The sequence below is a fragment of the Pezoporus flaviventris genome, unplaced genomic scaffold, assembly GCF_033815535.1.
Source record: "Pezoporus flaviventris isolate CSIRO_AGI_PZ_B2104156 unplaced genomic scaffold, CSIRO_AGI_Pfla_v1 ptg000005l, whole genome shotgun sequence".
In the NCBI taxonomy this organism is placed as follows: Eukaryota; Metazoa; Chordata; class Aves; order Psittaciformes; family Psittacidae; genus Pezoporus; species Pezoporus flaviventris.
Genome location: NW_026892553.1, coordinates 1,210,832 through 1,237,303, shown reverse-complemented (window position 1 = coordinate 1,237,303; position 26,472 = coordinate 1,210,832). Strand labels below are relative to the sequence as shown.

The 26,472-nt window shown below is 44.7% G+C and overlaps 1 protein-coding gene across 3 annotated transcripts; it reads right to left on the bottom strand.

Moving 5' to 3' along the window:
- Positions 1–1,707: 1,707 nt before the first annotated feature.
- Positions 1,708–26,279, bottom strand: HEPH (hephaestin). Of its 3 annotated transcripts, none has more exons than XM_061445572.1 (21): positions 26,179–26,279; positions 23,074–23,270; positions 21,020–21,264; positions 20,048–20,260; positions 19,290–19,469; positions 18,629–18,883; positions 17,893–18,061; positions 16,715–16,854; positions 15,894–16,025; positions 15,065–15,276; positions 13,259–13,409; positions 12,745–12,957; positions 11,748–11,958; positions 11,326–11,465; positions 10,316–10,447; positions 7,923–8,029; positions 6,947–7,172; positions 6,461–6,600; positions 5,969–6,131; positions 3,831–3,863; positions 1,708–2,400 (listed from the first exon to the last, which is right to left on the bottom strand). In XM_061445572.1, exons 2-21 carry the CDS (start codon positions 23,235–23,237, stop codon positions 2,162–2,164), a joined length of 3,465 nt encoding a protein of 1,154 aa, XP_061301556.1. In that variant the 5' UTR covers positions 23,238–23,270; positions 26,179–26,279; the 3' UTR covers positions 1,708–2,161. The 3 variants fall into 3 exon arrangements, with proteins under 3 accessions (XP_061301556.1, XP_061301555.1, XP_061301557.1); XM_061445571.1 differs by having other exon boundaries at positions 26,109–26,272; XM_061445573.1 differs by lacking the exons at positions 23,074–23,270; positions 26,179–26,279 and having other exon boundaries at positions 20,048–20,231; positions 21,020–21,159.
- Between the last annotated feature and the right edge of the window lie 193 nt (positions 26,280–26,472).

The window sequence follows — 26,472 nt, the reverse complement described above, 5'->3', positions numbered from 1 at the left end:
GAAGAATTTGCTGGGGAAGACAGTCTGGGTAATTCCTGCTTCAGGTAAAGGCAAACCCACTCGTGGGATTGCTTTTGCTCAGGGACCTGGATATACTTGGTGGGTAATGCAGGAAGATGGGGAAGTCTATGTATACCTCAAGGGGATTTGATTTTAGGGGAAAACAGCCAATGAACTTAAGTGTATGCTGTTGCCTGCTATGTAATACTTTTATAGCCCATCAACTAGATGCCTCGAAGTCACCAGTTACTGGCCCTGACTTCCCTCCAACCATCATCCCAACAGAGAATGAAATTTGATAGAACCAGACAAGTTCTGCAGTAAAGGAATGATCAGCAGGCAACAATCCAACACTGCACACAGCCTCTCCTGCCCCAAAAGACTGTTACGAGAGATGGAACCTTACATCCATGACCAAATGGACTCAGCAGCATTATAGGGATTGGTCCATGCACTAAGAAATGATTTCTTTCTATGTGCGTGTATGTGGATATGTGTATATATATATATATGTAAGAGCAATGGTATATTGAAAACATGGGATCTGAACATGACATGAGTGGTATGGAATAAGGAGTGGATACTGTCCTGGGTTCAGCAGTGGCAGTCATTTTCTCTTCTTCTTAGTAGCTGGCGCAGCGCTGTATTTTTCACTTTCGGCCTGGGAACAGTGCTGATAACACCAACGTTTTTAGTTACTGCTCAAATGTTTGGTCTGACCAAGGACTTTGTGAGTCTCATGCTCTGCCAGTGAGGAGGGGAAGCCAGGAGGAAGCAGAAACAGGACACCTGACCCAAACTAGCCAAAGAGGTATTCCATTCCACAGCACATCATGTCTGGGAGGTAACTGGGAGTTACCCGGAAGGGCACAGACCGCTCAGTCAGGCTCGTTTTTGGCAGGTGGTATTGTATGCTCTTCCTTTGTTATTTCCATTATTATTATTATTGGTGGCAGCAGTAGGGATTTGTGTTATACCTTAGTTACTGGACTGTTCTTATTTCAACCCATGGGACTTACATCCTTTCAACTCTCCTCCCCATCCCTCTGGGAGCAGGGGGGCAGGGGCTAGACTGCATGGCTGACTTGACAACAGTTTAAACCACAATACACATGCTCCACAGACTGCAGCTTATTTGCTCCATGCTGCTAAATTCCATAAGCACTTCAGCTTTCTCCTTATTTACTGTTGCCACATTTGCCTGAACAAACCTATCATTGCACCACAGTAGGAGAAGCATTCCCTGACTTCTTCTGTGCCAAGTATAAACTCCAGCTCACGCAGGACTGAGTCTTTGGCTTGGCTCACAGCAGGAACACAGCATTGACTCAGTGCTGGAGATATCACCAAAATCATTTGAAAGAAAGCAAACCACATCACAGAACACCACAGCATCCCTGACTCTGTTGCACAAGAAGCTGCATAGGTGCACAGACTAACAGAACTGCAGTGCAGGCAGGACACCAGGATGCTCTGCAGTACTTGGGAAAGCTGCTTCTCCCAGGACAAAACACAGGATGTCCAGTATCAAAGCACATTGCCTCGGGTGCTGAGAACAGAAAGATGTGTCATAGTAAAGCTATTGTAATGCCCTATGGACTTATCTCACACTGTGAAATATACTGTCCTAAATTTGCATCTGTCCAATTACTAAAAACACAGCAATCCAAATCTAAATTAAGAATACAGAAGAAAAAAGTGTTAATTTATTCACAAAAAAAAAAAAAAGGAAAAAAAATCACCTTCCTCCTTCAGATTAATCACTTCAAAGGCTCACATTTTCTCAGGAGACAATTCCCAGCTCAGCTCTGGCAACAGAGCAGGACTGGAATTTGGCCTAAGCTAGTCTGTTGAGAAAGACCAAAGCAAGTTGCTCTGGAGAGAACAGAATAGGGGACTGTCTCCTCTCTTTCTTGAGGAAAAGCAGTATTTTAGATTTTACTCGTTACTTGTCTTCTTGTCAGTTCAAAGGGTTCCCATATCTCTCCTGGACGGACTTTTTCTTTAGAGTGCTGAGAACACATGAAGAGGTCAGGGCTTCAGCTTTCCTTCCTCAGCTTTTAGAAGAGCAGCGTACAATCAAAATGATGACCTAAAATCTTTGCTGCGGACAATGGTCCAGCCTCTGCTCCAAGCACAGAACCCAAAGTTTATACAGCTGTTACAGCCCTGAATTCTTTTTAGACATGAGTTTGAATCCATCATCCAGGATGGACCTCCGATTGCGTCTTAACTTCTTTTGTCTCTCCAGATAGATGACCACTCCAAGGAGGAAGCAGGCAAGCACGAAAAGCACCATTCCTACAATGGCTAGAGTGATGACTGTGGCCTCTATCTGCCCTTGAGCCAACTTAGATCCAAAAAGTGTTATCTTCTGGGACTCATCCTCAAGTGGCAGCTCTGAGTGATAAACAAAAAGATAGTTCCAATGAGAGCCCAGAATACCACCACTGAAAGATTCCAAGAAATATAAAAAAGGAGTAAAAGACCCAATGCAATCAAAGCAAGTCAAAGGAGACCTGATCACCATTCATCTAACAGACCCTCATCCCTAAGGTCACATACATTTGAGAACGAAGGGTTCTTTCCCAAATCCACTCCATTCTAGGACCTCACTGTCTCTCGCAGCTGTTCAACCCAATCAGCTACCTATTGCTATCCCACTCACAAGAGAAATAACCTGAGTTGTGCGGGGAGTCAGTGGCTGGGTTAAGAACAGAAGAATGAAGAAAAGAACATTTGTCCAGAGCAGAGCTGCTCCAAGCTCCCCACCCTGCTCCATGCACATGGCTGTTGTCCTAACCACCATTATTCTGGTACACATGTTCAGTCATTTCAGTGGTGAGCCACTTGAGATTCTGAGCTCTCTTATGCTTCCACACAGAGGCAGCAGCCACCTTTTGAGAAAAGCGGCTATTTGCAGAGGTAACAACTGGTGATCAAGGATTTTCACCTCATGAGTATACACAGGCCGGTGCCTGAGCATGCTGAGCATGCTGTAAAGACAAATTATTTCATATTGTCACTACTGCTCTGACATTTCCTTTTCACACCCACTGAGTTGTGGAGAAAGATCTAAAAATCAGGGAAATAAGTAACCACCATAAACTATTCAGACTTTTCCACTAGAAAACTTTAAAAGGACTACTTATCTACTACTCTTCCCTGGTACTGCTCACCCAAATGTCTTCTCGCATCTGTTCTTTAAAATATCTGAAAGAGCCAGGGCGTGTGCTTAGGCTGTTTTCTTAGGGGAAGAACAGTCCAGGAAGCAGATGTGCTTGTTTGCATGCTGACTCAGTCCATTGAGCTAGTGATGATCAATGTGACAATTCCCTAAACCACAGTCACTGACAGTCCAAAAATGGAGGACAACTAATCTAAGGTGTCCCTCGGGGTGTGATGGAACGGGATAAGAAAAATCACTTCCTTTGCAACATCCTCTTCTAAAGTCCTTTGAATCTCTGCCAGTTTCTAAGATTCATTGAAGATGAATCCATATACAGCAAGTACAACAGGATGTGAGGCCACTAAACTTTTTCACCTAACATGGTCAAAAAAGCCTAACAAGTACAACATCCTTATTTGTTATCATCAGAACACAGATATTTGAGGACAGATTAACCTGGAACTTTCCCTCTTACCCACCAGTAGCCCAACCTCAGACTAAAACACTGGCCAGCCTGAGAGAAGAAGCTGTAAGTGATGTTTGTGCTCCTCCCTTCTTTTTGCATAGATTTAAACCTCTGTACTGATTAGAGATGCCCCTTTCTCTTCCACCTCACACACACACACACACACAGTATTTAGCAGTGCAACACACACCATACCTGCACTGTAGTTTACAGCTTCAAGCTCTGGCTCTGAAAGGAAACAAAAGAGGGTGAAAAAGTGTTGGGCTGAACAGGTAGAGGGTCACGAACATGGCATGCTTGGCAAGGATCAGGTCCACAAGCAGCATGATTTTCCAGAGCTTGCAGGTTTTGTTGTTTTGGGGTTTTTTGGGTTGGTTTTCTGGTTGGGTATGGTTTGGGGTTTGTTTGTTTGTTTTTTTTCCTGTCAACATTTCCCATCACACCAGGAGTGTTTTGTATTACCTGCTCCAAAAGCAGACCCACTCCCACCACACAACCCTTTACAGCCTTTGAGAGAAAATTTCTTGGTTTCAGCTGAGCTAGAGTTAACTTTATTCCTAGTAGCTGGTGCAATGCTGTGTTTTGGCTGATAACACACCAATGTTTTACACTGTTGCGCAGTAGCACTTAACCCTGATCATGGACTTCTCAGTCTCATGCTCTGCCAGTGAGATGGGGTACAAGAATCCAGGAGGGACCAGAGACAGGACCCCTGACCCAAACTAGCCAAAGGGGTATTGAGTACCACAGCACATCATGCCCACAATATCAGCTGGGGGGAGTTACTTGGAAAGGACCTATTGCAGCTGAGGTCAGGCTGGATATTGGTCAGCAACTGTATTGTGCATCATTTACATTTATTGGTTTGGGTTCCCCCCCCCCATACCCTTTTAGTTTTATATTACCTCCCCCTGCTATTTCCTTTATTCTAAGTATTATATATACTTGGAGTATTGTCCACAATTCTGGTGTCCTCAATATAAAAAGGACATGGAACTGCTGGAACAAGTCCAGAGGAGGCCATGAGGCTGATCAGGGGACTGGAGCACCTCCCGTATGAAGACGGGTTGAGAAAGTTGGGGCTGTTCAGCCTGGAGAAGAGAAGCTGCGTGGAGACCTCAGAGCAGCTTCCAGTATCTGAAGGGGGCTCATAGGGATGCTGGGGAGGGACTCTTCGTTAGGGACTGTAGTGACAGGACAAGGGGTAAAGGGTTAAAACTTAAACAGGGGAAGTTTAGATTGGATATAAGGAGGAAATTCTTTCCTGTTAGGGTGGTGAGGCACTGGAATAGGTTGCCCAGGGAGGCTGTAAATGCTCCATCCCTGGCAGTGTTCAAGACCAGGCTGGACGAAGCCTTGGGTGACATGGTTTAGTGTGAGGTGTCCCTGCCCATGGCAGGGGGCTGGAACTGGATGATCTTAAGGTCCCTTCCAACCCTAACTATTCTATGATTCTATACTGTACTTCAGTTACTAATCTGTTCTTATCTCAACCCACAGGTTTTGAATTCCTTTGATTCTCCCAACCCATCCTGTCCAGAGAGGAGGGAGGGCAGACAGCAAGTAGCTGCATGGTTCTGAGTTATCAGCTAGGCTTAAACCACAACAGAAAAGCACAAAGTCTCTGAGCATGTCATGGGCTAGCAGGGTTGCTCACTCACCCCCAGAAGGAATGGGGAGGGAATTGGAAGGGCAAAAGCAAGGAGGGAAAGAAAGGAAAAACAAACAAAATACCCCCAACTTGTGGGTTGCCTCTTGTCCACCCTACCTTTGGAGTAAAAAAACATGAGAAGACCTTGACCACTGCTGTGTGTAAGCACAGTTCAGCAATAGAGAAACCATGGGTGTGTTATCATCTCTGTTTTGGTAACAAATCTAAAACACAGCACCATCTGGGCTGCTATGAAGAAAACGAACTGTCACAGCCAAACCCAGTACAGAGCTACTCACCTTTAGGCACCTCCCAGGGTTTCCTGGTGAAATGAAAAGCATTAGGATGTGCATTTAGATTACAGGTAATATTCTCATTAAGAGCAATTACTGGCTGATGGCTGAACATTGCTTCTCAGACAGAAGCTAACATAAAACTTGTAAGAATAATGTAAGCATTGTAAACCCCAGAAACTCAGTTGTTGTTAATTCTAGCTGCAGGTATTACCATATTCAAAAGGAACATCTGAAATTGCTAGTACTTAAGTAATTACCTGTTACCATAAACTGGCTGTTTATGGCATGTAAGAGAATTGCAAGTGTGATACAAACAGAATTTAACAGCAGGAGTAGAAAGTGCTGTTAGATGTTTTACAATAAAAAAATCAAGGGTAGCTCCCTACCTGATCTAGGCAAGACTGTGAAGAGTATCTCCATCCCAGCATGAATGTGATCAGACACATGACAGTGGAGCAGCCATGTCCCAGGGTTCCCAACCAACATCTCCACCATTTCAAAGGTTCCAGGGAACAGATCTACAACATCTGCTCTGTAGCTTTTGCCATTCTGTCAAAGGGAAGGGAGGCTGTTATGTGCAGTGCTCTGTGCTTCTTTTGCGTTGCTGGAGAGCACTTCAATGCTACTACAGCTTTTAAAAGCTCAGAAAAAGAACTCCTGGCTGCAGCTGGTAAAGTAAACAACCTAATCCTAAAGGTCAGGTTATACATATCAGCACAATACACAGGCTCAGCAAGTCAGATTTGGATGTGTAAAATCACATCCCTTTCCTAGATGGGGGAAGTTTCTGCGAGGTCATTCAAGTTCAAGTCCAGAGTCACACACAAGTGACTATACCAATGGTCAGTTTCTGCTTTATCACGAGAGGATATTCTTACCTTGTATGTGAAGGTCTCGGCATGAAAATGGACTGTGTGGACATCAATCTCCTGACCCATTCCCAGCAAGTACCAGTTCACCAACTCTCCCTGGAACATTGTCAGCCCAGGCAAGTTTGCATAGAGCCTCCCATTGATTGCTGTGCAACAAACAACAAAGAAACAGTAGAAAAAGCTGTTATTGAAATGGTAATAATGTTGAACCATTTCAGAGGAAGAACATGCACTGCAAGTTAGGTGCTACAAAGCTCATACAGCAACCAGTGCATCAATACTGTCTTGCATATCACACAATCCCCCAGAAGTCTGGCAGCGATTTGCATACAAGGCCATGCTGTAGCTCAGCTAAAATCTCAAAAACTACCTCTAATCACAAGGGCATTCACTAGGAGTCAAGCTCTTGAGCTTTGGGTGGCTGACCACTTAGAGGTCACAGAATCAACCTGACCTTTCTGTAGATAGTAATGGGTGTCTACCAGGCATTACCATGCATTTTGTTGCTTTCCACAAATTTGTCATCCAGCAGGTTGATCTCCTTGTGATTTCCCTTACTGTAATGTTCCACATTCTCCTCCAAGTACCAGGACTGATTTTCATCAAAAACCAGGAACAGTAGAGCAAACTCCCTCTTTACATCCTTCCTGATCCCATCAGATTGCAGTGCCCCTCTCCGGCAGATCTTCAGGGGTCCAATCAGACCACTGTACATATCCTAATCACAGTGAAGGAGAAAAAAAAAAACTCATAACTCTGAGGCAAAGATCTTCTCACCTTCTCTCTTATACACACTTTTATTTGCCTTTCAGCAACAGTATTTTCTGTTCCCTGTACCACCGCACTGAAAACAAACAGTGCTACCGGGTGTAAGTACTCTCATTAGAACATCAGCTACCGAAGCAGAAAACCAGAGACTAAAAATGTTCTTTTAAATGCAAATCCAAAAGTCAAATACGAATGATATCAAAATATTCTGATTGCAAAAACTGCAACTTGAGATAAAAGGCCAGTAATCTCTGGGTTGAATGTTACAGTTTATTCAGAGATCCTCCTTGTGAAATCAGTGCTATAATTGATCCTAGCAATGCTCAAATCTTCCTGCTTTATCCATGGGGCCTAATTTTGGAGAATTTCTGCACTTACAGGTTAGCACTATGGCTCTCAAATAAAAGCCATGACTGACTAGGAGATGTTCTCATACCCTACAAATCACTGAAGGAAGGCTACCGTCAAGGAGACGGGGGACTTGTTTTATGAAGGTTCATGCTAGAGATAAACAAGGACCAATATCAGAACAAATTTGGAAGATTTTCTCTCCCAGGAGAATGCTGGACATGTCACAAGATTGTTGTTCTACCTCGTGGCTGGGCCAATCTCTAAATTATATCCATCTCCCATTGTGTAATACTAGAAGGGGTGAAAAACATGTCTAATCAGGCCTTTCTGGTTCTACTTTCTCCTTTACCTTTACTGGGTCCACCATGGAATAGTAGATCCAAGGAACACAAGCTGAATCACTTGGCCCCGGACCAGATCTCTCAGGAACTTCCCATCGGTATGTCACAATGTCACCTGAGTGAGAGAAGAACCATTAACACCAATGATACACCCATTCACCAGTTTGCTGAGCAGCATGCAGAACACCACAGAAAAAGTGCAATTTGAATTCTGATTTTGTTGGACACAATCTTCTTTCCCCAAAATACTGTGAAGCAGGATGAAGTTCTGCTCTCACAAGCAATGCAGAGGGGCCACAGGACTACAGACCGGTCAGCCTTACCTCCATCCCCGGAAAGGTGATGGAACAACTTATTCTTGACACCATCTCTAGACATATCAAGGATGAGGGGGTCATTAAGAGCAACCAACATGGCTTTACCAAGGGAAGTCATGTCTGACCAACCTTATAGCCTTCTATGAGCAAGTAACTAGGTGGATGGATGATGGTAGAGCGGTAGATGTGTTTTTTCTTGATTTCAGTAAGGCATTTCATACTGTCTCCCACAGCATCCTCATAGATAAGCTAAGGAAATGTGGGCTTGATGATCAGGTAGTGAGGTGGATCAAGAACTGGTTGGAAGGAAGAAGGCAGAGAGTTGTGGTCAATGGGGCAGAATCTAGCTGGAGGTCTGTGACTAGTGGAGTCCCTCAGGGGTCGGTGCTGGGACCAGTGCTGTTTAACATTTTCATCAACGACCTGGATGAGGGAACTGAGTGTACCCACAGCAAGTTCGCTGATGACACTAAACTGGGAGGAGTGGCTGACACACCAGAGGGCTATGTTGTCATTCAGTGAGACCTGGACAGGCTGGAGAGTTGGGAAGAGAGGAACTTGATGAAATTCAACAAGGGCAAGTCTAGAGTCTTGCATCTGGGGAAGAACAACCCTATGTACCAGTACAGGTTGGGGGCTGACCTGCTGGACAGTAGTGAAGGGGAAAGGGACCTGGGGGTCCTGGTGGATAGGAAGATGACCATGAGCCAACAATGCGCCCTTGTGGCCAAGAAGGCCAATGGCATCCTAGGGTGCTTTAGAAAGGGTGTGGTTAGTAGGTCAAAAGAGGCTCTCCTCCCCCTCTACTCTGCCTTGGTGAGACCGCATCTGGAATATTGTGTCCAGTTCTGGGCCCCTCAGTTCAAGAAGGGCAGGGAATTGCTTGAAAGAGTCCAGCGCAGAGCTACAAAGATGATTAAGGGAATGGAACATCTCTCTTATGAGGAGAGGCTGAGGGAGCTGGGACTCTTTAGCTTGGAGAAGAGGAGACTGAGGGGTGACCTCATCAATGTTTACAAATATGTAAAGGGTGAGTGTCAGGATGATGGAGCTAGGCTTTTTTCAGTGCTGTCCAGTGATAGGACAAGGGGCAATGGGTGTAAACTGGAGCATAGGAGGTTCCATGTGAACATCAGGAAAAATTTCTTTACTGTGAGAGTGACAGAGCACTGGAACGGGTTGCCCAGGGGGGTTGTGGAGTCTCCTACATTGGAGATATTCAAGGCCCGCCTGGACAAGTTCCTGTGTGATGTACTCTAGGTTACCCTGCTCTTGCAGGAGGGTTGGACTAGATGATCTTTTGAAGTCCCTTCCAACCCTTAGGATTCTGTGATTCTGTGATGCACACACTATCTGATGTCAGCACACAGATTTTTTATCTGCCAGCTTTGAGGATGGAGCTGATCAAAGAAATTCCATTTCTCTTCAGTACAGATAAAGCTTGAGATGACTTTTCATCTCTGAAGTATATTTATGATGCTCAAATTCATTTTTAAGATTACTATTTTGCATATTAACAGTACGTTTCAGAAAGACGAGGCCTCACTGAAAACTTGTTTGTTGCTTAGATAGCCTGCACAAGTTGAAGTAGACCAAAAATTACACCAATTGGCATCTGGACCGTGAAAAAAAAATGGTGATTTCAGTCAGCATCCTGGCAAGCAATTGTGCATTTTGCGTATTTCATATTACTGCGCACATCACAAAGTATAGGTCCCAAAGAAGGGCAGGCTTCCCCATCACAGGCACTTAGCCCAGAGCTACCAAGGACTGAGCTGTGAACTGTCATCACCCTTCTTCCTAGAGACACTCCACCCGGTGTGGGGGATAAGGCTGCACACAGAAAGGTTTGTGCTACAATCATCCTAGGTGTCAGAGCAGAATATGAATTCCCAGGGCTGCTATTTCCACACAAATGGTATCACTAAACATAGATGAACTCGAAAGACCACTCTTGTTCAATTCCAGTTCTCTACCATAAGAGAACAAGTACATCTAAGCCTGCCTAAGGAAACCAGCCTAGCCATAAGCTAAATTAGCTTTGTTAACTCATACAGGAATATGGCTGGAGACCAGTGACTTACCAGGGTTTGCCACTTGTGGCTGTCCCATCTCTCTTTCCAGAACCCCATGTGCATGAATGGAGTAGGGTCGTGTGGCATTGTTCTTGAACACAATGTTGAGAACATCTCCCACTTCTGCCCACAGAAAAGGCCCTTGAGAGAGGAAAAGTGTACTCTGAGACTAGCAAAAACTGTCAACATATCTCTTGAGGATATTCCCATATCTCAAGATGTATATCTATTTGTCAATATATTTATGACATTCCCCTCCCTCTTCTCTACCTCCCAAAAACAGAATTGGAGGCTGGTCTCAATTCAAGCCTTAAAAAACAACAGACTGAGTTTCACAATGACAGAAGTGAATGTTGTTATGCATTTTAACTGTACCCAGTACAACTAAGGCTTGATTTCTGAATACTGCTGTGCTAAATTTCACACCATGATCATCCCTTGGTGCTGGTTTAAAAAACATGTGGCAATATTCAATTTGGCCTGACAAGCGTCACAAATCAGAACTAAAACCTATTTTGAATGGTATGCACTGCCTTAGCCTTACTGCTCAAGCACCACTCAGTCCTAGGTTCATAACACATTGCTGTGATTCCATGGACCGATCAGTCATTGCAATGTACTCCTCCAGTTGTCAACATCTGCCCGCTTTGGCCCCAGAAACATTTCTCTCACAGCAATAGATTTTCACCTACATCTCTCAGGGTGCTCTCTAGAAGTCAGCAGTTATTTCTGTCCTACAGTCAGAAATGCAGGTGTGAAGAATGCTTTGCCTGAGACATGAAAATGTTAGAGGTATGCATGAGAATCCATGGTTTCCTACAAGCTGCGTTCAGGACCTTCTTTACTGCTATCTCTAAAGCTATTAGATATGGATAGGAGACAGTCTGAATTCCTCCTCATTTAGCAGACACCTAAATAAATAGGAGGCCTTCAGACTACAGCCTTTAGGCACCAAAACTCTAGAGTCCAAGTCCCACCACTGTGTGAGTGGAAAATATACCCTCTGCACATACCCTTACCTAGTATTCCCAGGTGCTCGTCACCATTTATCCTGGCCTTGGGAGTCTGGAAAGTTCCATCGGTGTACTCCCTGTAAACTGCCTTCTTGTACTTGGAGCCAAGTAGTCCATTCTCGTTGCTCAAAAATACATCGGCATAGCTGAGAAATGCAGAGTGAGTGCTGAGAGACCCAAAAGCTCAGGGGCAATCAACAGCTACCTTGTGGCATTGGGTTCACTAGTGAATGGGTTTCCTGAGACCTGCTTTGGCTGCAAAGATGGGCACAGTGATGCAGGGGCTGCAGCTCCAATCAGCAGCACCACCAACAGTGCCATATGCACCAGGCCACAGAATGGCCAATATACCTAACAAGGTTCACCACAGTCTACCCAGAGTATACCAAGAAACTTTGCCAAAGGGTTTCCCAGAAGACAGGCTCTACCTCTCTGCAGAATGGTTGTGTCGTTCCCTCTCCCAGCTCCGGTCAGGTGCATAGTCCCACACCACCTCCTCTGCCATGATGTAATAAATCCGCACAGCCCTGTACTGATGGGCAGGAGCAGGATCTCTTTTTCCACACTTGGAAACGGAGTAGCGTTCCCTCATTCCAGCCTGGTAGTGATTGCTCGTCTGGCAGTAGATCTCAAAGATCCCTGAGGGAGGCAGTATGAACACAGAGATCAGCTACTTTCAAAGATCCCAGGAAACAGCTGCTTCCCATGCAGAGCCTGTGACATGGTTGACATTGGTATGTGTTGTGTGTATGGGTGTTTGTTTAGGGAGCTTGGTTGCCACAGGCTGAGATTAAAAGGGGCTGTTAGAGAAACCAAGAAGGAATGGCACAACAAAGTCCTACACAAAAAAAACCTCAGAAGGCTTTCTTACGCAATAAGCAGCTTATTAGAAGGGAGGAAATCAGCAGAGTAATATAACCATGCTACCATTGCCAAGATGCTGTTGAAGTAAAAGATCTAGCCTGCAAATGCCAAAGGGGAGGAGACAACTGGCAGCTGAGGCCATTGCATTGCATAAGCAAGACAGTATTGTGTGCCCTCCCTGCAAACTGGGAGGACTGGAGTCTGTCAAACATGAATCTCCACAAGTCATGGAGAGGGGAGTTAAGTTCTAGCACTGTCTGCTCCTTTACTGTGAAAGGCATGCATGCATGTTTCTCTGGGTTACAGGCAGCAACATCCATCAGGGCTGTTACCACAAATATTAACTAGGAAGTGGCAGCCTAGAGAATCAGTGTGGGACAAGATCCTGTATCTCCAGAATCAGAGCAAATGCAGGAGCTGTGGCCTCATAAATGGGACCAACAGGATCTAAAGCACAGCTCACTCTGTAAGAGTTTATACTGTGCTGAAGAATCAGCCACAGGAGCAAACACCACAACAGGAGACTTTGCCTTCTGCTAAGTTAGATGTGCAGGCACTTACCATTGTTATCAGGTTGCATGAAAGCAGTAGCAAATGTGTGGGGGAACAGATTGGTTGAATCTCTCCGCATCCCATTCATCTGCAGAGTGTTTCCCTGAAACACAGCTCCATGAACATCTGCTTCACTGCCCAAGCCCAGAAGGTGCCAGGTCACATTGTCTCCTTCACACACATTTAGCCCAGGCAAGTTACCAAACATAATTCCATTGATGGCTGCAAAGGAGAATGCAATTGATTCTCTGCAGGTAAGAGACTCATTTTGTGCACATGCTTTGACAGGGCAGGCCTGGCAGTGGAAGCGTAGCTTTCTTGTAATTCACCCTGAACACACTCAGGACATACTTCAAGACAGCTGTGCTTCTTGTTCCATGTCCCACCTGCTGCCTCCAGCCTCACCTGATTTCAGGCCAATACAACACAGCCATTTCAGTTCCCCAGCTCAGTCTTTAGGTGAGCACCACCCCATGTTTTGCAGGTTCAACCCTGCTGTACACAGAACAGCATCAGGCCATACCATGCATCCTGTTTGACTCCTTGAAGTCATCATCCTCTTGCACCGAAGCCTCTTCCATCCTCAAATAGTACTTTATGTTTGCATTTAAATACCAGCTGAGGTTCTCGTCAAACACACTGAAGAGAAGGTAAAATTCTTTGTCGATCCCTTTCTATAATTACAATAAGGCCTGTTAATTTTTAAAACTCACCAACTATCTTTACAGTTAAGGATGTTTTTGCCTGGCTACCATGTTCCCCACTGAGGGCCAGGGCTGTCCCTTTACTCATGCCAAATGTCCCTCTTTTGTTTCACAAGAGATACCACTTGTGCTTTTCCCATGTTATTTCACACAAGTGACTAGCATCAATCCAAGGATAACAAATCACTGCCTCCTTTCCCCATCCCTATGTTTAAGTGTGGTTTTCACCATCTCTCCAGATCAGACCAGGGAATCAAGAGCCCAGCCCATGAGGCAGGTAGATGACTACATTCCATGCCTCCTTTCTCCTACCACAGGCCTGGATGGGGATTTTTTTTTTAATTTTTTTTATTACCCTAATCCCCTGAAAATGTTCAGTCTCCTAAGAGAAGAATTGTAAAGCATGATGCATTCCCCCACTAAAAGAATACCCCTAGTGTTGTCTAGATCGTCTCTTTGATATCTGTGGCCTCAGCTGTACCCGGGAAGACACTGCAGAGAAGGCTATGCAATTCTGAGTGCAGCACAGAGGTGCATGAGAAGTGGCCATGCACCTTTCCCAATTAAGCATTCATTAAAGGATTGACCAAGATCATGGAATTTCTGCTCCAGTTGATTTTTTCCCCATCCTACCTTCACAAACAAGTCTGTTTTCAACACCTGAAAATCTTTTATCATTATCACAGCTCCTTCACATAGTGGGATGTACATTTTCATGATTGCCTGCTCAGAAGAGTCACATTTTCAGCCTGTGCAACATGCTGATCTCTTCTGCACTCCCAATTTAGCCACATCATGCCACAACTAACAGTCAGCTCCTCCAGGGAGGCTCTTGTGGAAGCTGTTTTCAGACTTCAGACTTAGCAGCCACTCCCTGATCTACACCACAAGGAAAGCAGGATGGCAGTTTTCCTGCTGCCTGCTGTTTTCCACAATAAGGCTCTACTAATCCGTCTTGCACTTCCCAGGATATTAACTTATTGCCTTCCCTACATTTACTGATACGATCAGACTACCCAAGTAAAAATTCCAAGAGGAAGTACTGGTCACCCTCCAGATTTCACCTCTCCATTAAAAGCATAAAGTCTAACATAATTTCCAAAGGTTTTGGTTTTTTGTTTTTTTCTTGTAGTCAGCTGTGCTTGCAAATGAACTGATCTTGCAGAAGAAATGAAGCTCATCCAAACCTCAAAGCATTATACCACTCAAACAAAAAACCAGAAAGTGAAAGTCTTTGTAATGTTTTTGAGACTGCACTGATTATTCCACATGCCTCTGAAAGCAGCCTGCTATGCAAGTCTCAGGACAAAAGTTAGCTATAAAGTCGCAGCCAATGTACAGTTCAGCCAAGTTTATCTGTGAGTTTTTAAGCAGAGCCTAGAAACCATTTCCAGGGCAGCCCTGGGGAGCCTGGAAGACTAGACTTTCCCATGTGAAAATGTCTGGTGCATTGGGATGCACCAGCATTCCAATGTTAACCTGATTTGTTGCTTTGATTTTACTCTGCTGGATTCATGCTACTACACATCTATTCTCACTATGTTCCCTGATGTTTGGCTGTTGCTTCCTTTCTCTACAGGAAAGCAAAGAGCCTGGTAAGAGCACAGCATGAAAACTCCTTTTACCTGTTTGCTGTTCTCATCCAAAGTGCCTGGCTTGCAGATAATCAGAGGCCCTACTAAGCCCGAACTGGGGTCTTTGATGGGATTCACAGCCGAGCTGTACATCCAGGTCAGGCATGGAGGGTCACTGGCCGTGGGCCCAACATGCTTTGGCACAGTCCAGCGGTACGTAAAGTTGTGCAGTGGTGCAACAGAAACCCCATTCTCAAACAGACCTTTAAAACAGAGATTGGCATGGTTATTCCCAAAGTCCTTGTACAAGCTTAGTTCCATCTTCTCACCAGCTACATTCAAACTGGGTTTTACTTTGTTCATGTCACTTAAATAGCCAGCATCTCTGAAGCATGACATGGGTGTAGTTAAGGCACACAGTGACCTGCTCTCAGTACCATGTAAATTTCCCACCACACCATGGCAGAGGTAGGCATGGCAAGGGGAAATAAAGAAGCAGATCAAGCTGCATGTGGGGAGTTAAATATTGGAACCGTGTGGTTCTCTAAGCTGGGGTGCACTGGGCACACTCCTCTGCCCAAAAGGTCTCAAACAGCTAGAGATGATCTGAGCTTTGGTTTACAGTTTTCTTCTCAAAAAAAAAACACAATCTCTGGAAGTATACTCCCTCTGGCACCCTTCCTGGGCACCAGTTCAGTGGAAAGACTCCTTCTGCAAGGCTGCAGGCAGGCTCAGAGGACCACGGTGGCTTGTACCTAATTCCTGACCACATCCAGTCCTTCACAGCTGCAGAAACGCTCCAGCACAGAGGAGGTATGGGATGTGTAGCCCCACTACCAGCATTAACATTGAATGACTCAAGAAAAAAAGAACCACAAACCATCATGGTAACGCATCCCTTCCCATGCCTTCCCATAGGACACTCCATGAGGCTGGATGCTGAATGGCCAGGAGGCTTTGTTAACAAACGTCACCAGGATGGTGTCTCCAACTTCAGCTTTGATCACTGGACCTACACAAATTGTAGAGAGCATGTCAGCAACAGAGCAAGAAAGAGCAAACCAAAGCAGCCAGGACCACTTTTCACCCAGGCTGAGCGAGCAGAGGATGCAGAAGAGGCAGGCACTCCACATGTTGGCACTACTTGAGGCCCTTCAGCCCTGACAGCAGGAACAGGGACTGACAAGAACTGCTCTAAAGCACTTTGGGTCTGCAGGAGAACTCAGAGAGGCTTCAGACATCCGTAGAATAAGTAACAAAATGGCCAAACGTGCCAAAACACCCTTGGGAAAGGCCCATGTCTCTCAGTCACCTACAAAAGGCTTACCCAGCCTTCTAAGACATGTGCCCTGGGCAGGCAGCTAAAGAGGGGTGTGAAATGCTCTAATGCCACCCCTACCTGTGAGCCACTGCCCCTGCCAGCTAGAAAAGAACTGTGAGTCTTAATACAACAATCTTATCCTTCGGGCCTTACTACTAACCTCTGAATACTGCCCCAGTAGAAAAGCGATTCTGTCTATTTTACCATTTCACATCCTCTGCCTGTCCCACTCACTCTTAGGTGTGCCTGCTGTAAAATACCTCCTCTGCACCTCTCACTGCACCATGAAATGAGAGCAGCTACAGCCAACTGGTACCCCTGATATCACCATCAATCTCACTGACACTGAAAGCAGATTTGTTTTGCTGGACGATTCCTACCAAGTATCCCAAGGTGTTTCTCTTCTTCTGACTGCTGCTTTTCCTCACGGAAGCTCTCATCAGTATATTCCACATACTTTGCCTTCCAGTAGACTCCTCCAATTCTGTAAGGGCCACGCTTGAAAAACTGCTCAGCAGGGCTAATTTAAAAAAGAAAACATCAAGCAATTTCTATGCATCAGTCCTGTTCTCCTGCTCCCTCTTCCCCACACTCCTCTGGCAATGTCAGCAGCACCTCCAAATCCCCTCTTCCCCACACTCCTCTGGCAATGTCAGCAGCACCTCCAAATCAAGAAGCTTTTCAGACAAGGACTGCATCACCACTTTGGAACAAGCACAGCTTTTCTGTGAAGCTTTTTAATCCTACAGACTCATCTACCTACATGTTCAGGGAACACCTCTAGCCTGCAGCTGGGTACAATGGCACAGATCTGAACAGCATCTCAACACGAGATACGCAAGACAGGGCGGTGAACAAAACCGCAGTGCGGAAAACAGAAAGGCTGTAAATGACAAATCCTCCACCATCACCCTCTCCAAACACAGATATAACATGCCTTGCAGGAGACTCAGCTTAGCTGCAAGGCCAGCTCACAGGTATAAGGAGCTTTTCCTTCTAAATTCTGCAAAAGAGTTGCTATTTGGCTTTTGGTAAATCATTAATCACTCTGCATTTATACTTCAGATATATATATCTGAAAGAGGCATATCCTCTTCAACAGTGTCCTAAGGAAGAGAGGGGGAGGAATGTCTTTGTTTCAGTTAGACAAAGCCTGAATGGGAAATCACCAACTGATATCACAACTATGTGACATGTGGGAAGGATGTTGGAGAGGTCACTACATTTGATTTCTCAGAAATTGCTTGCTGCAGAAAGGCTACACTGAAGCGTATCTGCAGGCTAGCTCTGCCACCCTGTGTCTGATGCAAGATGTGCTTTCTTAGTAGTTCGGCACACTTCTACTTGAAATCACCCAAAGTGCCTAGTACTGCTCTCAGTACAGTCTAGCTACAGCAGCCTTCATTTCCAGATGGGGTGATCTGCGTTCCCAGGAATTCCATATGAATTGCAGATAGGTTTTTTGGCAAGAAGGAAATTCCACATTTTCCTTAGCAGCCTCCCCATCACAGATCAGAAACCCTCAAACACTGTCCCAGCCCATTAGCCTCTTGCTTACCTGCCTTCCTCACTCAGCCGTTTTCCACTGCTTTGGTCGAGTCCTGAAGGGCCATAGTCCCACTGCACCTCCTTTGCAGCTATGTAGTATTTCCGAACTTTCCCCTCCAGGATGGACGCTGGAGATTGCCGAGAACAGGGCCGGACTTCATACAGTGCTCCCATCCCAGCTGTTCAAGACATGGTGGAGGAGGACATAACACGCTTTACCCCTCTTAACCAGTCTGACCAGCAATGAACAATCCCACCTTCCTACCATGAACTGGCCATTTTCCTTTATTGTCCCAGAAGGTGATTAGATGGTTCTCACAGCAAGGAGTTTGCGTTAGTGAGCAGAACTTCTTAACTGAATTCTATGGAAGTACAGGCAAAGAGCAAACAGAGCCTTCTGCTGACCTCATGTACCATGGTGTACCATGCAAGTGCCTTTCACAGGGACTACAGATTGAGGCACTGCCTCATCTTTGCTTTCTGCTGTACCAAATATTGTCTTCATCACTGATCAGCATAGAACATCATACAGTGATACAAGCCATGCCCAGGAAGTCTGGCCCACACTTCAATAACCAAGTCACCCCAACTTATACAAGGCAAGGAATCACCCAATTCATCTGGGTCATTTTCTGTGGGAATGCAGCACAAACCACTGTCCCCTACCACATTGTGCATCACAGGGCTACACCGGGACATAAAACAGAGGCTGCAGAGTGCAGGACATATTACAACCTCTGCCTTACCTTCTATGTGATCATTGACCTGACAGCTGAGTAGCCATCTCCCAGGGTTACTGGGGATCATGTCTGCTGTAACAAAAGTGGCTGGGAAGAGGCTGGCCACATCTGTCCTATGGCCTCGAATATTGAGCATTTCTCCATGGAAGTAGGCTGTATGAACATCAATTTCATTGCCCATCCCAAAGAGATGCCATGAAATATAATCTCCAGCACACATCGTCAGCTCAGGGAGGTTTCCAAACACATAACCATTAATAGCTGCAAAACCAAGCAAGCAAAAATCAGATTAGAAAAGGGTCCTTCAGAGTTTCTGCCAGCAAATCACAGTATAGATGTGTTTGCAGGATGGACCTAACAAGAACTCACCCCCCCCCCCTCTTGTTCTGGAGAGCACAGCCCTACAACTCATTCATAAAATTAAGTTTATTCAGAAATCTCCAAATTACTAACAAAGGCTCCCTCATGCCAAAGACTAAAGGAAAATAACATTTTTTCTGGAGTTGGAGTATCCCTGTGACATTGTTCACTTAGCACAATCTCTCAGAGCTTGTTGTCTCCCTTTTCCCTGGCATACAACAGCCAAAAGTGCATTTCAAGATATCAGAGCACCAATACCCCTGGAGCATCTGGGCAGAGTCTGTGGCTTCATGAAGGTGACACTGACCATGCATTTTGTTGCTTTCTTGAAATTCCTCATCATCTTTGTCTACCAAGGCTGGATCTGTGCAGAACAATGCTATGTTTTCATCCAGATACCAGCTTAGGTTCTCATCCACCACACTGAACATCAGAAAGAAATCAATGTCTACATCCTGACGTCTTTGAGAACTGCCAGTCAGCATTCCTAGAGTGAAAGAAAGGATGTATGAATATTCTTCCATGCAAGAAAAGCAGTCATCAGCACATGGATTAAAACATCAGTAGAAGAGTAACTCTTATCACACAAATTAGACAGGTGCTTTCCCCAGCATCCTAGCACAGCTCATAGCAGAGTTCCAACAAACTCACTCTTATCTTGTATATCCCTGTTACTACACTTCTCACTCCCAAGCACCTCTGCCACTGCATGACTGAACCACACCACCTTCACCTTTCCTGCTGAAATCAAACAGTCCCCAGTTTTTAACACATAAACTGAGTCATGGACAGGATTCCTGCTTTTAATATGGATTCAAACAGCTCCCAGATAAAGAGGCCTACAAATTCACCTGCACAGCCACTAAGGGAGCAGGACAACATAATGACTAGAACAAAGTCAGAACACAGGCTCTGTCTTCTCCACTCATACTGCATTTTCCTCTGAAGCTGCAGCTGCCCACTAAAGTATCTTCTCATCCCACTCTTGTTCAAATCACAACAAAAATCCTATAAGGATATAGAATGAAGCTGCAACCCTCAGCTGCTTTCTCTTGGAGTTTTTACCTTTTTTGCATGTAAGTAATGGCCCAATTAATCCAGATGCAATGTCCTTTGGTGCATCAATATGGGAGTGGTAGATCCATGTCAAGCAGTTTGGGTCATCAACAGTTGGGCTGTGATCTTCAGGGACAGTCCAAGTATAGGTGTAATTCCCTCCTGGGAAAACAGCATCATCCTTCTTCTGATCCTGGGGGGACATATCGGGATACAGGGATCCTAGAACAATTGAGCAACCACAACATCCATTCAAGAAGAGCAGAGGTGCCCACACATAGAATCATAGAATAGACAGGGTTGGAAAGGACCTTAAGATTATCTAGTTCCAAGCCCCCTGCTGAGCTGCTCTCAATTCAATACAGTTGCACATAGATACTTGGTTAGCAGATTTCAAAGTGACACTCACCATACCAAGGCTGATACAGTATTTAATCATGATTCCCTAAGACAGACTGAGACACAGAGCCACTGTAAGGTAACTTTCCCAGAAAACAGGACAGCACAGAGTCAGAAAGATGATTCCCATTTCATCTCTTGCTACTTTGCCTTCAACCTTCCAACATGCCCCAGTCAACCTCTCTACAATTTTTAGCGTTGCTTCAAATAGCTGTTCTTTAGTCTCATACTTCACCAGTCTTGTGAGTCACCTGAAGCTCACACTCATGATTCTTATACTACAGCACTTCAAATAATGAATACAGCTCTTTTCCTTCTTCACCACTCTCCCACTAGCAAGTTTTGGAAGTTCTAAAAAATAAAGAAAGCCACACTGTGTACTGTAATGCCCAGGTCAGTAAATTACTCCTAGACCCAAGAACCTGCTAACGCAGCATCAGGTAACCTCACTAAACTATTGCTTTCCTGCAACATAGCTTTGGGCTAACCAACTCTGTGGCTTTACAGACATCTTTCCACAATGCACACTTCTAAGCTGCCAGTGAGAAAAATCTGCCTCCTTTATGGCAGTGCCCCATTTACCTTCAGAGTCCTTTTCGTAGAAAACTCCGTGAGGATGGATTGTATATGGTCGACTAGCAAAGTTTCTTAGGTGTACTTTAATGGTATCGCCCACTTCTGCTCGGATGATGGGCCCAAGGAACCCCAGCCAGTCAGGTTTAGGAATCTCAGTGGTATATGTGGCGTCTGTGTGCTGCTTATAGACAGCTTTCTTGTACGTGCTTCCCACCCTGTCTTTTCCAGGCTGGAGGAATTTTGAGGCCTTGCTGTTAAATTCAGAGAGGGGAAAGGCACCATGAGTCATGCATTATATAAAACAGCTGGTTGATAACACAGTGGAGTGACAATGACACACAGCCTTCCCAGATAAGCCTGAAAGCTTTGGTATTACAGAGGACTGCTTGCGCTTTCATAGCATTTCCAACTAAATCACTTGAGGGTGGGGGAGATCTCCTGAGCTCTCTGACCAAAATGCAGTCTAAAAGATGATTTTCTACTTAACAGATTCCAAATTATTTCTTTTAGCAGACAGAATGGCAGACAAGTCAGGCAGATATGTACCCGAGATGTAAGCAGCTTCCCGAGTTAAAACCTCATAGAGGTACTAAAGTTCAACTCATGAGTACATTTGCACTTTATGGCTATCTTAGTAGATAAGAGATGAATCATGATCCAGGCATTAGCGGGAGAGCTAAATGAGAGCCAAGGTTACTCCCCTCATTTCCCATGCAGTATCAATCACCCTGCCATAATGTAAGTAACCCTGAAATACAGGCAAACTAATGTTTATCTCTCAAAGATGAATAGTTGAGACTAAAACATGAAGCATCGACTCTGTAACTGAAAATTGTGAAGGGCTGGGCTCTGGTTGTACAACATACAACTCATCCCTTTGTAGTCACGCTTGCAGCCACTACTAGCAGAGTTTAAGATAAATCATACTTTTAGAGTCCATTTCTTCCCAAGAAAATAAAACAACTTTTCAAGCATTCATATTAATATCATTCATACCAGTATCACTTTGTTTTCTGCAATCATTGCATAAATAAGTCTAATTGTTTGCAATGACAGAACAGTTTTTAAATTGCCAAGTTTAATGTCCTTGAATTTCATTCTCTTCTCTTCATGTACTATGAAAGAAAGCAAACAAAAACCACTACATTCATTATCACTGCAGGAGTCAGCGATAACATCTTTATTAATTGTGAATTAACCCTGTGAACTATTTTAAGTCCATTCAGTGTCTCCAGAAAGACTTCCACACTAAACTAACAGACCTTGACATTTTTCTGTGAACTCCTCCCATTCCTGCTGTGCTGTTTTGTTTATGAAAGATAAGTATAAACTTCAGTGTTATTTATTATGGGAGGTGGGGGTAAATGACAGACCAGGTCAAGAAATACAGGTTATTTACCACAGAAAATGGGATGGAGGGAAGGCACAAATGCCTTTAAAAAGATGTGGAAAGCTATGGAAAAAAAAAACAAAACAAAAAGAAAACAAAGAAAAAAGCTTAATGTTTTGAAAACAGAAACTAAAGCCTGTTTCTGTAGTGACTCAAAGTAATTACTGCAGTTTCCAGATTTACTTCAACAAAACCAAAAGCCTTTTTCAAACAACCTCTAAAATTACAGGCAGGAAGGTCCATTAAGTCTAATGCTTGAAATTCCATTCAAACCAAAACAAACCAGTTCTGTGAAATCATTTACATGAAGGCGAAAAGTCACAATGCCTCAGGATATACAAGCTGATCACCAGCTGGAATTAAGAAAAATGAAACCCCAGGGCAGAGTACTGCACAATGGGTTCTATTATAGAGTACTTGCACTCCCCGCTGGTGTACAGGCAGTGGATGTTCCATTAAACTGATCATTCATTTTCCCCACTAATACAGTTTCTATGTTCCTATGTGTCCCAACACTATGATAAAATAAGTTAACCATTAAGCTCATAAAAATCAGACATCAGATAGTTTTTTTGCTTGCTTAGATGCCTCAGAATACTTCCCTGAAATTACTTACAGAATTACTATTTCAAGTCAGTACCAGACTAAATTCTTATAGAAGCAAACATACGGGTTATGTGTGATGCTTTGGTTAGCAAGTACATTCTTCCCTGTTGGAGCATAGTTCCAGTCCACCTCGTGGATCCCCAGGTAATAGACTCTGGTGACACCTCCAGCAAATGCAGGTGACAGCATGTGGATGTAAAGCAGCAACAACCAAAACAATCCCATCATAGCCTGAAGTGAAGGTGCTTTTAGAGGTTACACCTATTTGGGAGAAAAGAAAAGCAAAGGTAGTGGAATATGATGACATGGTTTGAAGGTACCAGACACTTTGCAAGGCAAAAATCCTGCCGGGATCATTATTCAACGTGGATTGAGAATATGCCATGCTGATCAGTCCCCAGTACAAAACATTGCTTCTCATAACAGATTAACCTTTGTGCATAGTTTGCTTCCAAATGCTTTGTTCCACAGTGTTAACAGAATACTAATTCAGTAAGCATTCACACAGCAGATGAGGTGAACAGATTCACAGCGAGAGCTATGTTAGCACCTGTAAATGCCATATACTGTGTAACTGTCATTTTAGGGCAGCAGTGTCCTGAGCAGAAAGTGCCATACACAGGGGAATTTCAAGTGACTGGTTTTTCACTGCCTCTGATACCCCAAGTCATCTTACAGGACCACATACAAAAGGAAATAATCCCGAACAAGTATCTTTGTATTTTAAGCTGCTGCCAATATCTATTCCACTAAGCCACTTGAGAACATACCAGTTAGTCACTATGAAGTAATTTTAAATTGTAACTTCTTTAAAGACTGCTCTTAAAGAGTGATTCTCTGTAATCCAGGGAGTGCATCCTCACGGTGGGCTGCTCAAGGCTCTTTGCTTAGCCTAGTTCCATTAAACATTTTCCCCATGATTTAGATCACAAAGTAAGGACCTTACTCATAAAACTTCTAATCAACACCAAGTTTAGTGTGAATAAGCACCAGGAATACTCTGAAGAGAGATCCAGGGCAAGCTGCAGAAAGTATCTGAAATAGTCAAAATATATCTCCGTGAATGCAAGAGTAAAGAACTACATGCATGAAGGAGAAGCTGATGCAACATGGAGCAGCAGAATTACACCAAAATATAAGAAAATAGCTTAGGGTTAAGATGGATGACAAACTAAACCCACAAGAAATCTCATCCAGTGATATAATTAACAAAGCTGGATGTAACTGATAATGAAACTTCAATCTAAAACAGACATCCAGCTCTTGAGACACAACAGCAACTTGGAAAACATTCAGCAGAGAGAAGCAGAAAGCAAAAGAACTGGAAAAATGTGACCTTGCAAGAAAGCTTAAAGGAATCAGTTTTCCTTAATTTCAAGAAGATGGGGATGGGGACATAACACCATATCAAACAGATTTTTTCTTAAGAGCTTATCAATATTTATTCTCCCCCATCTTTGGTAATAAACCTCATTTTTTTATGTTGCTGTTTGCAGCAAAACTGGATATTCTGTAAACTTTCAGCTAGCATTACATCACACTAGAACAGCTTTCCCAGAGAAGCTGTGAAATTTCTTCCCACATCCAATACACAGGATTCAACCCCAGTACATGACAAAGTAGATACCTTCCAAACCTTTATTTCCGAGTTCCAAACATGCTGTAATACCCCCAAGAAACTAATGATGATCAAGTAAAACTAATTCCAAACAGTTATTAAATTGATAATTTGAAAGAAAGCAACTCTCAATTTGGAAAAAGAAACCTCCGTTCCCAGAAGGGGGATGTAGGGATCTCTCTAAATCCAAGATGATTTTAATCCATCTTTCTGCCCAAGCAGTTGCACCAGCAAGCCCTTCAGGTCCTGGTCACACACCCGAAGGAACTCAGGCATGGAACAGCCCTTTCCCCACAGCCCAAGCAGAGCAGGGATGATGGCACTAACCTCAGCAATCTCAGTCCCGGCTGCTGGTGCTCCAGAAACCACTCTTGCCCACGGGGAGGTGAGGTACCTGCACTGACCAACTCACTGCACCAGTAAAGAGGTTTCAAAGCAAGGCATTCAGAAAGCTTCACCCATGCTGTCTCACTATACTAGCAAAGGGCAGTGGTGACAGCAACAAGGAAAGAGAGCTGGCAGCACCAGCCTGAAGCCTCCACACCCTGCTGGGAAGGGCCAGGGGATGACTCTGACGAAGAAGTAGCCTTCTTGTCACTGAAGGCCAAAGTACACAGGAGCAGTTTTCCAGAGAAAGCATACCCAGTGCATGGGGTGACCATCCTCAAGGGAGCCGCTGAGCCCAGGGCGTCAGTGTAGGCTAACCTTTATGTCCTCTTACGTTAGTGATATCTGCAAGCAACATCAAATCCTAGGAAAGGGCAAAGCTGAGATTGTAAACCAAGTGTAAACAGCAGCTCTTAGAGCTGGTTGGAAAAGCTGCCTGCTGAGACAAATCCCCCTGTATCAGCCCAGTTTCCTGCATGTTGGAGTCCCTATTAGAACATCAAAGCTGCACACAGCAGCATCAGGATACATAACAGAAAACATACTTGACCATAAGTCACAGGAATCTAAATGACTTGTGAATGCGCTCTGGCACTGAAAAAAGCGAAGTATGAGGTCTCCAGGGCATCTTTATTGAGGCTTTACAAGTAGTCTGTGGGGACCCCAGGCTTTTTGTTTGATCAGGACACTGCACATGTACCTCTAAGGCAATTTTAGGAAACAGCAAAGCACATCACTGAATCTTCACTCAGTGAAGGCTCAGCAGGCTACAGTGATTCTGTTCTCACACTCTCTCTACAGCAACTAATCACCATTTAGTCACTCTACTGGTACAACATAAAGGAAACCAACAATCTTATTTTCTTTCTAAAAAAAACCAAAACACATTAGTTTTTCTTTGAAATACATGCCTTAAGGAAAAAGGAAAAACCCAAACCCAACTTTATATCACATTCATCCCTGAACCTTTATACTTTACAACAGAACCCTTGCTCCCAGGACTTCCCCTCGCCAGTTCTCCAATAGCACAGACATTACAAATTAACAGAAGATTCGACTTCAGTTTATGTAGCAGCCAACCAGCTTCCAGTGACCAAGGCAGAGAGCCTGAACGCTCGCTTCTTCCCTGACACGAGAGAAGGCGGGAAGGAGCTTGTCCCTTACGTGCAGCGCGGGCGGACACGGGATCTGCTGGCGGCTACAGCCGGAGGCAGCCCCGGCGGCGGGACCTCGCGGAGTGAGGCCGCACCGAGCCACAGCGTACAAAGTCCGTACCGTCAGCAGGCGCTGCCTCGCCTCCGCCCGGGCCCCGCCCGTCCGCCGCACGGACCGAGCCACCCCACGACGCACCTCCGGGCTGCGCCCCGTCGCACCTGCAGCTGGCCCCGCCGCGCTCCACCGGCGCACACGGAGCCCGGACTGCAGGATCGCACCGGACCCCCGCCCCACCACAGCGCG

Excerpts from the sequence above, each read along its gene's own strand:
- HEPH (XM_061445572.1), bottom strand. The coding sequence starts at position 23,237 with ATGATGGGATTGTTTTGGTTGTTGCTGCTTTACATCCACATGCTGTCA. Across the intron at positions 16,026-16,714 it reads GAAACACCTTGGGATACTTG|GTCCAGTGATCAAAGCTGAA; the intron begins GTAGGAATCGTC and ends CAATTTGTGTAG. Across the intron at positions 15,277-15,893 it reads AGGGATGCGTTACCATGATG|GTCTGTTTGAGAATGGGGTT; the intron begins GTTTGTGGTTCT and ends TCTGTTTTAAAG.